Source organism: Notamacropus eugenii, chromosome 1 (assembly GCF_028372415.1).
Source record: "Notamacropus eugenii isolate mMacEug1 chromosome 1, mMacEug1.pri_v2, whole genome shotgun sequence".
Taxonomy (NCBI): domain Eukaryota; kingdom Metazoa; phylum Chordata; class Mammalia; order Diprotodontia; family Macropodidae; genus Notamacropus; species Notamacropus eugenii.
Genome location: NC_092872.1, coordinates 5,151,892 through 5,165,950, shown reverse-complemented (window position 1 = coordinate 5,165,950; position 14,059 = coordinate 5,151,892). Strand labels below are relative to the sequence as shown.

At 51.0% G+C, this 14,059-nt stretch overlaps 1 protein-coding gene across 2 annotated transcripts in view; it reads left to right on the top strand.

Moving 5' to 3' along the window:
• The window catches only part of GNAI2 (G protein subunit alpha i2), a 101,093-nt gene that overhangs the window by 83,869 nt on the left and 3,165 nt on the right, over window positions 1-14,059 (top strand). For both annotated transcript variants that reach the window (XM_072650660.1, XM_072650656.1), the window contains exons 5-7: window positions 6,244-6,372; window positions 9,288-9,417; window positions 10,364-10,517. In XM_072650660.1, coding sequence (XP_072506761.1) covers window positions 6,244-6,372; window positions 9,288-9,417; window positions 10,364-10,517 — 413 coding nt within the window. The remainder of the gene's footprint in view (window positions 1-6,243; window positions 6,373-9,287; window positions 9,418-10,363; window positions 10,518-14,059) is intronic.

Sequence of the window (14,059 nt, the reverse complement as noted above, 5' to 3'; positions counted from 1 at the left end):
CCTTGTTCTACTGAGGGACCCCTTCTCCTGCTCTCTTCTGAACTAGGAATGCAGCCTTGGGGCCATCATACTTGACCTAGAGATAGAGGTTCTAGGCCAAAGGCAGGACATCATAACCATTTTTATGTCAAGGGCCTCTTGGGAATTCTGAGGACCCTTCTCAGAATCATGTTTTTATAAATACATAAATTATATTTTATTATACTGAAATGTAGTTATCAGAATATTAAAGAAAAAAAGGTTCATAGACCATAGATTAAAAACTCCTGATCTCATCCAACACCCCCCTCCCATTTTACAATGAGAAAACTGTGGCTCAGAGAAGTGAAATCATTTGCCCCTGGAATCTACCCAGAGGTATTATCAATAAGTCAGAAGTCAGAGTGGGCCTTTCAACTTTCAGTCCTGTACCCTGGCACTCTGCTGCGCTTTCTGGCCCGTGGAGGGCTGCCCTGCTTCAGCCTGCAGCCCTGGAACGCATTCAGTTAAAGGAAGGCCCATCAAGCATTCACTCTTAACTTTCTCTGCCTCCATTTTACAAGGGAAGGGGCTGAGGTCCTAGTGGGCAAGGGCCCTGCCCATGGTCACAGCAGCTTCTTGCAGAGTTGGTCTCCTGACTCACTCTCTGCAGTCTGTAGCAGGCTGGAGTGTGTGATCAGGCAGTGAAAGGTCACCTCAGGAAGGCCAAGTGACAGTGGAACTGAGGAAAACTTGGGAAGGGTGTGGTTCCAGGGCTGAGATCTCCAGATGGTTAGCACAGATATGACTAGAAGCAGTCTGGACCAGTGGTAGAATCTGGACTCTCCCTGCTGGTGGCTGCCTCAGGAACCTGAGCTTCTTTCCATGGTCAAGTTTCCCTATGTAGAATTCCTGAGCTCCTCAGCCCCCAGTCACTGCCTTGTGGGCCTGAGCTTCCCTGGGCAGAATATCCTTGTGCTTTGGCTTCTTACTGAGCTGAAGGTTGTGGTCTGCTCTGGCCCTTGGGCTCCTCAGTTCTTCCAAGGGCTTCCCAGGGGCTCTTTGCCATCCAGGAGCCCCTGACCTCTTTAAGGTCACCAGTCTCTGAGCGGTTCCTTCAGAAGTCAGTGCCCCTGACTGGGCAAGCGTGGGGACTGTTTATAGTCAACAGAGAGGCTGGGGAGGGAGTGTTGTGTTAGAAGGAACACGGTGCAGCGGTCCAGTTTTCAGTCTTGGTTCTTCTTGTGACCTGGATGGCTTCGAACAAGTCACTGCATCGTTTCGTTACTAATTGCAACAATGACGTTAGCTAGCTTTTGTATTTAGACGTCTGCAAAATGCTTTACAAACGTCATCTCATTTGATCATCATAACAGCCCTGTGAGGTGGGTACTGTGATCATCCCCGTTTACAGATGAGGAAAGTGAATGAGGCCCGGAGAGATTACATGACTTGCCCAAGGTCCTACAGCTAGTTAGTGACAGAGGCAGGAACTAAATTCCAGGCTCCTCTATCTCCCGTTACACCCACATCCCTCTCCTTTTCATCATCTAAAAGAAGATCTGACTGGATGACTATGGCTCTAAAGCCACAATTCTCTGATCTGCAGAGGGGGAACTGCTGTTTTCAGATGTACTATTTGGGGGAAACCTCCTTAGAGGAAGAGGCCAGAGAATGAATGGGGTCATCCCTGGCCCATGTGAACTGGGGAGTAGCCCTCTCACCTTATCCCCTCAGTGTGAGTGTGTGGCCCTGGTCTCCCTTGGCCCAAGGAGGCCCGTTGTGATGGTTACATGAAAGACTTTGACTCCAGGAAGGGGACCCTGGGGGCTTTGGAGAGGGCCACTACTTGGAGCCCCTGAACCCAAACCACATAGCTGGTTCTTCCCTCATTAGCCACCAGGAGACACAAAAAAAAACATATTCCAGGCCATAGAGAAAACTGAGGGCCTCAGTTTCCCCTTCCATGAATGAAATAGACTAAATGACCCTTAAGATGCTTCTCATTGCATTGACTTAGAATCCAAAGAGCATGATGGGGAGGTGGTGATGACCCAGCCCTAACAGAAGGCTCTAGATCATAGGCTAGCCTAGGAGACCTCTCTTCTTCCATATCAGAGGACCTGCTGGACTGGCCGAGGCAGGAAGGCAGGGTCCATCAGAAGAAGCTGGGTCTTGGGGTCAGAAGGGTCATTCTGCCCCCGCTGCTTTCTTATCGGAGCCATAAGGCTCTTTTTAGCTCGGAAGCCTCTGTTCATAGAGTCACTACCAGTTGGGACCACTTACCTCGCAGGGCTTGTGCAAAACCCCAAAGTTTTAGCTAATTGGACTCCTCGGTTTGACAGCTTCATCCTACAGCCTGTGAAGAAGGAGGCTGAGGCCCAGTGTTTGCTTGTTCCCTCTTCCCATCTGTCCTAAGTGCTGGCGTCAGCCCCATGGGCCCTCCTCCTTGGCTCTGTATCCCATGTCCTGGTTGCAACAGAAGCTCTGGACAAGCCCTTTCCTTTTCCTCCAGGCCTGGCCTCTAGCATGGACAACATCCCTGTCCTTATCACGAGGTGGGCAGAGAGGAGGTGATAGCAAAGCAGTGGGTTTCTGGACACCCCAAGCCCAGTCCCTTGTCCCTTTCTCCCTACCTCTAGCCCCCTGACCCACCCCCAAACACAGCTTTCAATCAAGGCCTAAAGTCATTCCTTCTCTTCCCAACCCCATTCCAGTGGGAAAGCTGAGCTGGTAAGCCATTACTAGGGCAGAGGTACCAAGCTGATGGACCTGGAGTGGGACTCCTGTCATTAACTCTCAAGGAGTGGAAGGGACTTTATCGAATCTCTGATCTGGCCCCCAGGGAGAGAAGAAGAAGGGACAGGACAAGGGAAGCAGGGAGAGAAGGGGATGGCAGTTGGAAGGACAGTTTGAGAGAAGCCTGCTCCCACCCCACCCTTCCTGCCTTTCTTTCTGAAACAGCAGGCGGGAGGCCACTGAACCCCCTCCTGTAAGCCAGCAGCCATTTATCTTAAAGCTTAGCACATCCCCACCGAGCCAGGCCAAGCTTAGCTTTGTCATTAAGTCCACAGGTCATAATTTGGGGGCCCAGGACAGTGTGGGTGGGCCCAACACAAATAGTCTCTAGGCTGGGCTTTTGACATGCTCCAGCTCCCTTCTGTTGGCAACAGAAGCCTTGAGCTGGCTGGCCAAGGCCTGGTAGTGGAGGAGGCCCGGCCCAGCCCACAGAGGCTGCAGGCACATTGTGCCCTTCTGTATTCTTTAGAGATCTAAAGGTCGTGAAGTCCATCCCCCAGTTTCTAAGCAACTGGGCCACGTTAGGCCCAGAGGACAGTCATAGGGGGTTAGAGCAGAAAAGACCCTGGTGACCTACCTCCTACATCCTCAGAGAGGCTCAGTGACTGGCACAGGGGCCCACAACTGTTAAGTCAACATGGGGGGCACTTGAATTCTAAGTGGTCTGACTTCAAACCCAGTATTCTTTCTGCTGCACTTAGAGTGATTGAGGTCTCCTCCCACCCACTGTACTCAGCCATTCCAGCATTCTGTGCCCTAGCAAAGCCCAGGGAGGGACTTCCTCTTCCCTAGAGGAAGTCTTTGTGAAAGCCAGATATCATTCTGTCTTTACTGTCATAATAATAATGGTTCACATTTCTAGAACTTTTTTCTCACAACTCTGAGCATGGTGATCCCCATTTTACAGATGTGGAAACTGAGGCCTAGAGAGGGGAAATGGATTGTCAGGGTCACACAGCTAATAAACTAGAAGAGGCTGGATTTGAACCCATTTCTTCTGTTTCCAAGTCTTGTTCTTGTGTTCGTGGTCTGATGCCTCTTTTTTCCTTTGGGTACTAGGGGTGGGTCTTGTGCTGGCCTACCTCTCATATTTAGTTGGTGGAGCACCTGCATAATAGAGTGACACACACACAGCTGTCCATGGAACTCACAAGACCCTGTGCCTGTAGTTCTGAGGAAGGCTGCTTCTTTCTGTCTTCATGTCACACTACTGCCTAGCACATCAGACCCTGTATTTCCAAAAGAGGTAAAAAGATGGCCTGGGATGGATCTTCAGTGGTCACAAAGGCCTCCCAGAGGGACAGGTAGGATGGGGTGTTCACTGGGCTTTGGAATCAGGGCCTGGGCTGAAGTTCTAGTGCTGTCACTGACTGGCTGTGTTAAGCCAAGGCAAGTCATTTTCTCTGAGCTTTAATTACTTCAACTATCTAAAAGGGACAGTTTGTAAACATTGGAGCACAGGAAAAAATGTGTGTGTGTGTGTGTGTGTGTGTGTGTGTGTGTGTCACACGCACACAGCAGTCTGGGGGGTATTAGGAAGTGGGCCTAAACCCTAACCCGTCCATGCCCCATCCCTACAGGACAATTGATCAGGAGTTCTGTCCAGACATTTCTTTGGACCACATGACCTGGGTGAGGTCAGGAACGTTTGGTGGAGTAACAGAAACCTCATGACACTAGAGCCTGAATCAGAACTGCCTTTCCTGTTAATGTATGGTGGGCAGGCCAGCTTCCCAGGCCTCTGACCCAGAGGGCTCTTGGAATTCATTGGATTCAGAGCTGGAAAGGAACCTTTGACATGATCAGACACAACCCACCTTATTTACAGATTGGGAAACAGGCTGAGGGAGAGGAAAGGACTTGCTCAAGGTGACACAGTGAGTGGCAGAGCCAGGTCTGGCCTCCAAATGTCCTGACTGTCCAGAGCACTTTGCCCTGTGTCATTATCTCACTAGCCTTTTGTCCCTAGTTTGGCTCCCTGCCCCCACTCCAGGCATCTGCACACAGTAGGGACTCAACAAAGGCTGATTGCCAGCATAGTTGGAACATCTAGGACTCCAGCTGGGCTTTCTTCCTGCTCAGCCTCCACCCAGCAGCTGTTGCCCGTAAGGTGTTTTGCCACTAATGAGAGAGGAGCTTTGTTAATTATCGGGTAAAAGGGAGCTGAGGCCCTAGGGAACAGGTGTCGGCACCACCTCCTCCCCGTGAGGCCCCCAGCTCCTGAGCTGGGATGGGGCTGTCAGTTCCCTGGGAAGGCCAGCATGCATCAGCCCACCCTGCTGTTGGGAGAAGGTGGGGCTGGGGTGGGGAGAGATTCTGTGTCTGGGAAGCTCGAAGCTGCTAATTGCCAGATTACAGCCTGGAGAATTCCCTGATTAGCCCAGCTAATGGCTCAGAGGCAGCCTGTTTGTTCTAACCCAATTATATGCCAGAGATTACATGGCAGAGACCTAGCTGGAGCCTGGCTTCCCTCAGAGCAGAAGGGCTACCTGGCTCCCATCCTCTTTGGCCCATGCACGCCATCCTTGGCTGAGTCCCTACTGTTGGCCCTCTCCCAAAGAGAGGCTAGGAAAGTGAAACCAATTCATGAAAGGCAGGATGAGGTAGTAGAAAGAACTCTGGTTCTAAAGTCACAAGAGCAGGGTTTCTCAATTCTTATACTTCCTAAACTGTGACAAATCACTATCCCTCTCTGAGCCAGAACTTCCTACTCTGTAAAATGGGGATAGTCATACTCAAGCTGCCTTCTTCACCAGGCTATGGTGAGGTGCTCTGTCAACCTGAAAGCACTTTAGAAATGCAAGCCACTATTGCTCTTAATCAAGGTGCAGCATATTGCTGATAGAAGGCTGGACTTGGAGTCTGGACGACTTGAATTCAAGTCCTGCCTCTGACGTAGACTCTGAGTAAGTCACTGAATCCCCATGCAGCTCTGGGACTGTCGGTGACAGATTGAGCTACCCAACTGCATCTGCTGAAGGAGTCTTCCTTAGAACAATCACAGATCCAGAATAAAAAAATTTCTCTTTCAGCTAACATTTCCCTAGCGCTTGGGCAGATGGAGTCAGCTCCTTTGGATCTCATTTTCCTCAGCTTAAAATGGTGGGTGTAGGAGGGCTGGTGGTAGCGGCTCCTGCCCCATCTCCATCTCAGAGCATGTCTAGGATCCAGTAAGATCATAGGTGTCAGTGGACTTTGAAAACAAGCCATACTCAGGCTTTCCAGGTGAGGGCTGGTGTTAGTTGTTTGAAGCAAAAACCAGAGGATTTTGATAGGTGAGGCTGGTGATCTACCATACAGTGTGTTTGGTGAGGGGAAGGACAGGCTTTGGGTTGGGATGAATCCATGTATAGGGCCTGAGGGCACAAGGGGCAAATAGGTGGATTGAAAGCTGGTATTCTCTTGCATCTCTGGACAGGCTTCAATGCCTCGGCACCTCTGCAGGTCGTTCCTTCCTGACCCTGTCCCTCTTTTCACCCCACCCAGCTATCTAAATGACCTGGAAAGGATATCTCGGTCCGACTACATCCCCACTCAGCAGGATGTGCTGAGAACCCGCGTGAAGACCACTGGCATTGTGGAGACTCATTTCACTTTCAAGGATCTGCACTTCAAGTAAGTGGCTAAAACCAGGGAAGGATAAAGCAAAAAAGAAAGTTCTCAAGCAATATCTCTGAAGAGTGATGATCTAAAAATGTTAACTAAAATCTTAGCAAAAGGGCTACAGCAGCAGATGCCTTGTGTAACACTGGTGTCTCAGGCTGAGTAGGCTGAACGGCCAGAAGCAAGGTTCTGTGATCCCCAACCTTCCCTCTTTGTCAGGGCAGGTGAGTGAGAGAGAACTGCCTGTCTCCACTGGGTGAGTGTTGCTCAGCACAGAGAAAGATGAAAAGACTTACCTCAGGAAGCAAGTGTCCCTAGTCAAGTGTAGTCAACATTCATTAAGCACCTCCTGCATTCAGAGCACAAGGTTAGGGGTTAAGAAGAAACAAAACTTCAGAGTCATAAGAGAGAAACCATGTAGTAGATGAGGGTTGTCCTCAGAGTCAGAACGACTGAAGTTCAGATCCCACTTCTGACGCGTGCTGGCCTAGTGTCCTGTCACCATTGTGCAGGAGTAGAGGGAGTTTCCTCACCTAAGCACTGTACACTAAGTCACAGGTCTAGGCCCAAATGGAGCATGGGCAAGCACTATATGTACTTTAACTCCTAGGTCTTCATGGCAATCCCATGAGGTTGGCATTATTATCCCCATTTTACAGATGAAGAAATAAAAACTGAGCCGCCCAAGGTCGCAAACCTAGCAAGTGTGTGAGGCAAGATTCCTGACTCCAAGGCCAGCACTTTAGCCCTACTACCTCCAGATAAGACAGAACCAGCCCTCATGGTGCTTATAATCTGGGAGGATGGTGAACAACCAGATGGTTATATAGGTGTGTGTGGAGAGGAGTGCAAAGGAAGTGCTTGTTGTCTGAGGTCCCAGTCATTCGGGAGCAGAGGATCTTATCTTTTTAGAGGAGCTAGCTTTGGAAGCAGGTTTTTCAAATGGATGGGTAAGGATTCCACAGTAGACAAGAGAATATTCCAAGAATGAGGACAATCTGATAAAGGCCTACAGGCATAGGGCGTGTTTCCTGGGGCACAGGACTGTCTAATTGAGCTGTGGCATAGGGGAAGTATGAGGCACCCTGGATTGTAGAGGGCCTGGAGTCTCAGGCAAGAGAGCAAGGAGAGATGGCAGGAAGCCTTTGAAGGGTCCTGAGCAAAGCAGCGGAGGTGGGAGACTATGGAATCCTCCAGACAGGCAGCATAGAACAGAATGGAAGGGCTAGTAGTGTGTGGAGGCAGAGTCATCCAAAGCTGGCGGCCAGTTGGATGAGAGAGGGAAGAAACCAAGATAACCCCAAGACTCCAAATAGCTGCTGCTCTGTTCTTGGCCTCCTGCGTGCCGAGGCTGAGCTGGGTGATCCAGATAACCCCGAGCCTGGCCTGTGGCCCCTTCTCCATCCTGTGCCAAGCATTTCCCAAAGTTCTCAAAGCCTTAGATGAGGATGACATGAGATCATATTGGCCAAAGCCTTTTTTTCTAGATGATGTTTGCACACACATCCAGAGGAGGGCAAGGGGCCTGTTCTTCGTTGTGTGCCCCTGGAGAAGTATCTCAGAACCAGGGCTTAGCTCTAGAAGAGACTTTAGATAGCAAGTCCATTCTTCCCTCGTCTTGCAGGTGGGGAAACTGAGCCACAGAGTAAGGAAGGTTGTTGTTGCTCAGGGTCACACAGGTAGTGAGCAAGTCATGACAGAATTCAAACCCATGTCCTGAGAGAAAGGACCTGGCCAAATCCCCCACTCCAGGGGTCCTGTTCTGGCAGAGACTCACAGCGTCAACAACAGGCTTCAGCCAGCATAAACTTGCTGTGTGGCTAGACAGTGCCCTCTGCATCCCTGGGCCTCAGTTTCCACCTCTGCATTTTGAGGGAATGGGATTAAATGGTCTCTTAGAGCCCTCCCAGCTCCAAGAGAGTTCTATCCATTTTTTTCTCATCACCTCCAGAACTCACCAGGAGGACACTTTGTAACTGCAAAAAAAATTCTTCTGAGGGAACACCACACAGAAAACTGTAACAGCTCAGGCAAAAAGTAGCCACTTCATTCAGTCCTCTCTGAGTCTGCCTCAGTGGGCAGGGGGTTGGAAGGAGTCAGTGGTTAAGGGAAAGAAGGGGACGTTAGCCCCTATTGAGGCCAGGAGAGCTGAGCCTGCCAAGGAGCGAAGACCAGTAGCAGCAGGACTGAGGGACTGTCCTCTCACCCCTTGCCCTGAGGGTTGGACCCTTCAAATAAAGGTCTCTGGGACTCAGTTTCCCACTGTTTCCTTTTTTGAGAAGTCAGAGAAAGAGCTCTGTGACTGAATCTCGTGGTGTCAGAGGTGGGAAGGACATTAAAGATCTATAGTCCAGCTTTCCCCTCCACTTTAAGATGAGGAAATTAAAGCCCCTAGAGGTGAAAGGAACTTGCCTATGCCCACATAGTAAGTCACTGGCAGAGCCAGTTGGACCTGGCCTCAGTGTCCCACTTTAACAGAGCAGGGATCTGACACTCAGAACCCAGCTAGTGACCATACAAATGTCATTTATCTCTCCTGAGCCTTCTCTAAAAAGTGGGTAATGATACTTGTGCTACCAGCCTCAGAGGACTGCTCTTGCACGCATGCACACACGCGCACACACACACACACACACACACACACGCACACAATAGTGCTTAGCCCGGACAGGGGGATGGAGGGGAGGGGTGACAGGGCTGCCTTCCAGGAGCTAAAAGGACTTTTAGTCTGCCCCAGTTGGTCAGACTAGATGCTCATTGAGATTCTGGAACACTTGCCCACATCATAGGACCAAGCAGAGTGGGAACCAGGAGGGGATCTACTTTCCTTGTAATGCCAGATCTGAGGGAGGTGGGGAGGGGGGATGGAGAAGAGGCAGCTCTGGCAGTAGGAGCCATAGACTGACTTGAGCCCTGGGTGTTTGCAGGATGTTTGATGTGGGCGGGCAGAGGTCCGAGCGAAAGAAGTGGATTCACTGTTTTGAGGGTGTGACAGCCATCATCTTCTGTGTGGCCCTGAGCGCCTATGACCTGGTCCTGGCTGAAGACGAGGAGATGGTAAGGTGTCACCTCTTCCCTCTGCCACCATCCCAGTGCTCCCCATAGAGGCTTCAGACCTATGAGATTGATATCCCCGCCCCCACCCCACCCCCATACACACCAAAGCTTCATGGGAGGTGGTGGGGTAAAGGGGAGGGGGAGGCTCATTAGAAAGGAAGGAGTAAGAAGTCAGTAGGCCTTGGAGTCGAGGAGGGGGTGGAACAAAGCACCCTTTCCTTCTGCCCTAAGGAGCCCTCAGTCTAGATGAAACATTCTTACTGACAATTAGCAGAAAAGCCTAATTACAGAAGGAGTTGTGGGGGCAGGGGGAATGGGGGTAGGTTAAAAACATGGTGGGGAGTTGCCTGGGGGATATGGATGGACCTTGGTCTGGGTCATAGGAGGATGGTTCATTGCTGCTCTGCCTTGGATCAGGCCTCTCCTGTCCTCTCCCCTCTCCAAAAGGCTGAGAGGCTTCTCTCTAGTAACAAAGAGGCCTCAGTCTCCCACTTAACCCCACTGCTGCCCCTCTAATGCCCTCCCTGCTCCTTCATCAGCCCCAATGGCTCCCAGAAAGGGCTCAGCTGGCAAACTAGCAAACAAGTAGAACCCTCAATGTGGTGAGCAGCAGCGTCAGTGCCCAGACTCCACTTCCTGAGCTCTGTTTCCCCAGATACCCCAGCGTGATGGTCCAATATGACAGTTCTGATCTCCCACCTTCCCCACTGCCCAGCTGTGGCTTGGGCTGTTCCCAGAAGGGGACCTCTTCTGGCCCGTGGCATGGGGCAGGCCCTACTGTGTTACCTCTCCTTCCCTATTCTACCTCCTATACTTAGGGGCCAGAGAAAGCCACTCCTATGCACCCTGGAGCCTGAGGCCCAGGCCATCAGCTCTGGAATTCTGGGGATTCCCTGCTTCTTCCTCCCCCTCAGCTGACCTTCCTTCTTCATTCTGCCTCCTCTAGAATCGGATGCACGAGAGCATGAAGCTGTTTGACAGCATCTGCAACAACAAGTGGTTCACAGACACCTCCATCATCCTCTTCCTCAATAAAAAGGACCTGTTTGAGGAGAAGATTACTCACAGCCCCCTCACCATCTGCTTTCCTGAGTATTCAGGTACGAGGCCTGGCTGCAGGAGGGGAGGAGGGGGAGCAGGGCCCAGGCGGCCGGGCAGGCCTCTCCATCTGCTTCCTCAGGCCCTTGGAGGGGGAGCGGGGGAGAGGTTTGCAGGCTAGGTTTCACCACCCCCAACATTGAATTCTCAGTGCTGCAGCCTGTGGCAGTGACAGAGCCTTAAGCAAGTCATTTGAAGTCCTAGCCTCTGCTTCCTCAGTCAGAACAGATGAGCCAAAGGCACCCCTGAGCACCTTTCCTAACAGCCCTTATCCTCCTGTGTGCCCAGAGTTGATGAGCCCAGAGAGGGCTGGGCAAGAGCAAGGCTCTGGAGATGAAGCTCCAAGGGTTCAGGTGAGGCATTCTCAATGCCCCCTCCCTAGTGTTCCCCTGTCCAGGAGAAAAGGCAGCAGGCCCTGGAAGGAGAGAGGGAATCGGAGGAAAGTCAGCCCTGATTGTGGGTGGGCCATGGGGAAGAACTGAGACCCCCACTGGACACCACTGGGCCAGAGAAGGGAGAGAGAACTATCCAGTGGGCCGAGGGGGCCCCCTGCTGGAGGAGAAGAGAATGACAGCTAGCCAAGCTCCCCCTCACCCCTCTGTCCCAGAGCAGGACAGATGGGGCCTCAGGAAGCCTCTCTGACACAGGGAACCACCATATTGGGAAGGACAAGCCAGGCTTCTACCAGGACGGTGATGTGGGCCACTGGCGTTGGGCCACCCACCGTGTTGGCAATAGCTTTCTCACCTATAAAATGAAGGTGTTTGACTAGATACCTTCCAAGTCTCTTCTAGCCCCCAAACCTATGGTTCTGTCTTGTCCCCCATTCCTCTAAACATGTTTTGTAAACACACCTGGGAAAAAAACAGCCCCCAGGAAGGAAGGGACCTTGGCATGGTGCTAGCCTCCTGTTCACCCATCTCCTTCTGCCCTTCCTGGCCACCTCCACACGTGGCACAACCACATTGATCTCTGTACCAGTGCCCCCTTCCCTCAGCCTCTTGGGCCTGGCCCTGATGTCTCTTCTAGAGCTTTACTGACCACAGGACAGAGAGATACAGATCAATCACTCTGAAATCTTGCCCTAAGATTCTCACCTCCCTGGGACCCCAGCCCACCCTGAACTGGCTCAGATTGCTCTGCCATGACATAGTGTCACAGAATTAGAGGCAGAAAGGACTTTGGAGCCAATCAAGCCCAACCCTGTCCTTTTATTGATGAGGAAGTGGACACTGAGAGAGTTCAAGGGACTTACCCAGGGTCCCCCAGCTAGTAAAAGGTCTGAGGCAGGACTTGAACTCAAATCCTGCCCCCCAAGTCCAGCTCCCTACCCACTGTAATACCTGGCTTCTCCCTGGTTAATGCAGGTGCAGCATGGTACATAAAACAGTGGGAGCCTAGGGTAGCTTCTCAGTTCAATACTCATGTGACCTCAGTGATAACTTCCTTGGGACTCAGCTGCCTCCTTTGTAAAAGGAGGGCACTGCAGCCTACTGGAGGCATTTCTGGACAAACTTGAATCCCATCTGTTCAGGAACCCTGGGCAGTTCACTTACCCAAGAACTTCTTACCTCATCGATAGAGTTAGCACAGTAACCACTGCCAGTAATCCAAGGGCCATCATGAGGTGGTACATGTAAAATGCTTGCAAACTTTAAAGCCCCCAATTACATGCATTCTTCCAAACAGAAATGAGGAACAGAGCAGGGGCTTGCATTCATCAGTCTTTAAGATCCTTTCTGGAAAACACCAGGATGCTATGGCTGGACAAACATCACACTGGTGACTCCTCCTGAATTCAAATTCTCTTTCCACCATCTTGTACTTGGGACATTAAGCAGCGGGACTCCATGCATAGTACAGATTCTCCCTCTTCACCTGCTCCTCCTGGCTTCATTCAGTCCTTCCTTATGTAAGAAGCCTGTCCTTGGGGCCTCTCCTGCCTCCCTTCTCTCCTCCTCTCCTCCCCTGAAGGCCTCTGACACTACCTGGCATTTCAACTGTATAGAAATGTTCTTTGCATATAGTCTCCCCCATGAGAATGGGAGGTCCTTGAGAGCAAAGACCATGTTTCTGCCTTTATCTTCACCCCAGGCATGGAGTGTGGCTTTCTCTGGGCACTTAATACATCCTTGACTGACTGACCTCGGCCTCCAAAGCATCTCATTCCCTTCCCCCTCCTTGAAGGGCTCAGGTTCTCAGGCCTCCATCCCTCCTCCACTTGGACTATTGTCATAACTTTCTGTTTGGTCTGCTTGCTTCTGGTTTCTCTCCTCTCCAATCCATTTTCCACACAGCTGAAATGAATATTCTTCAGTCACAACTGTGGCCATGTCACTCCCCAAGAATCCACTGCCACTCCCTACTGTCCCTAGGACAGAGCACAAGCTCTCCATCCTGACGCCAGAGCCCTTGCAGCTGTTTCCCACAACACCTTCCATGCTTACTTTCTGACCTCTCCTAGCACTACACCTGGGCAAACTGGTCTTCCACCTGCTCCCTAGACAAGCTGTGAGATCTCCAGCTTCCAGGCCTTTGCATAGACTGTCCCCATGCTTGGAATGCCTTTCCTCCTAACCTCCTAACCTCTGCCTCTTAGAATCCCTAGCAGACTTCAACATCCAACCCAGGGGCCACCTCTTACTTTGTCTTTCTCTGACTTTTGCCTGATTTTCCCCAGCTCATTAGTGCTCTTTCCCTCTTGAAATTACTTTGAGGTAGCTAGGTAGATTTGAGTGCTGGACCCAGAAGCAGGAAGACTCAAGTTCAAATCCTGCCTCGGACACTTACTTACCAACTATGTTACTCTGGGCAAGTCACTTTACCTCCCCCAGGCTCAGTTTCTCCATCTATAAAATGGGGACAGTAAGTAGCACCTTCCTCACCAGGCTGTCGTGAACATCCAGTGAGGTAACATGTGAAGTGCCATGCAAACTTTAAAGCTCTACGTAAGTGCTGTCCTCATCCTCATCACCACTGTGTGTATCATCTCCCCATCTGCCACCTCCAGCAGCATGGAACTCCTTGACAAGAGCGGCCATTTTTAATTTTCATCCTTGTAACCTCAGGGCCTGGCACAACTTCAGGCATTTACTCGTGCTTGCTGAATTCAATTGAATTGAGGTAGAGTACAGGTTGTACAGGTGACGTCTGCATTCTGCAGATGGAGAAAGTGAACTGAGTAAAGCCCGGAGTCCTTGCCAGAAGTCATGTAGCCAACGAGTTTCAGAGGCTGGATCTGTAAGCTCTCTCGGCTCCAAGTCTGGCCCTTGTCCCAGAAGATTCCGATGTGACCCAAGGTCATGACCCAAGGACCCTCCCCTAGAGATTGCTTTCCAGGTTGTCGTCAGGCTGTAAATGACTTCTTTGGGTGTGGTCCCTCAGCTGGGCCGAACTGGCCTCCCCTTTGTCTAGACCACTTCACTAAATGCCTTGCAGAAACCGAGGTAATGCACGTCGGGCTAGAAATGGCGTCGGAAAAGGAAATAAACTCATCTAACTCAACGTGCTGTTTTAAAAGCCATCTGAGACTTGGAAGTTTGAT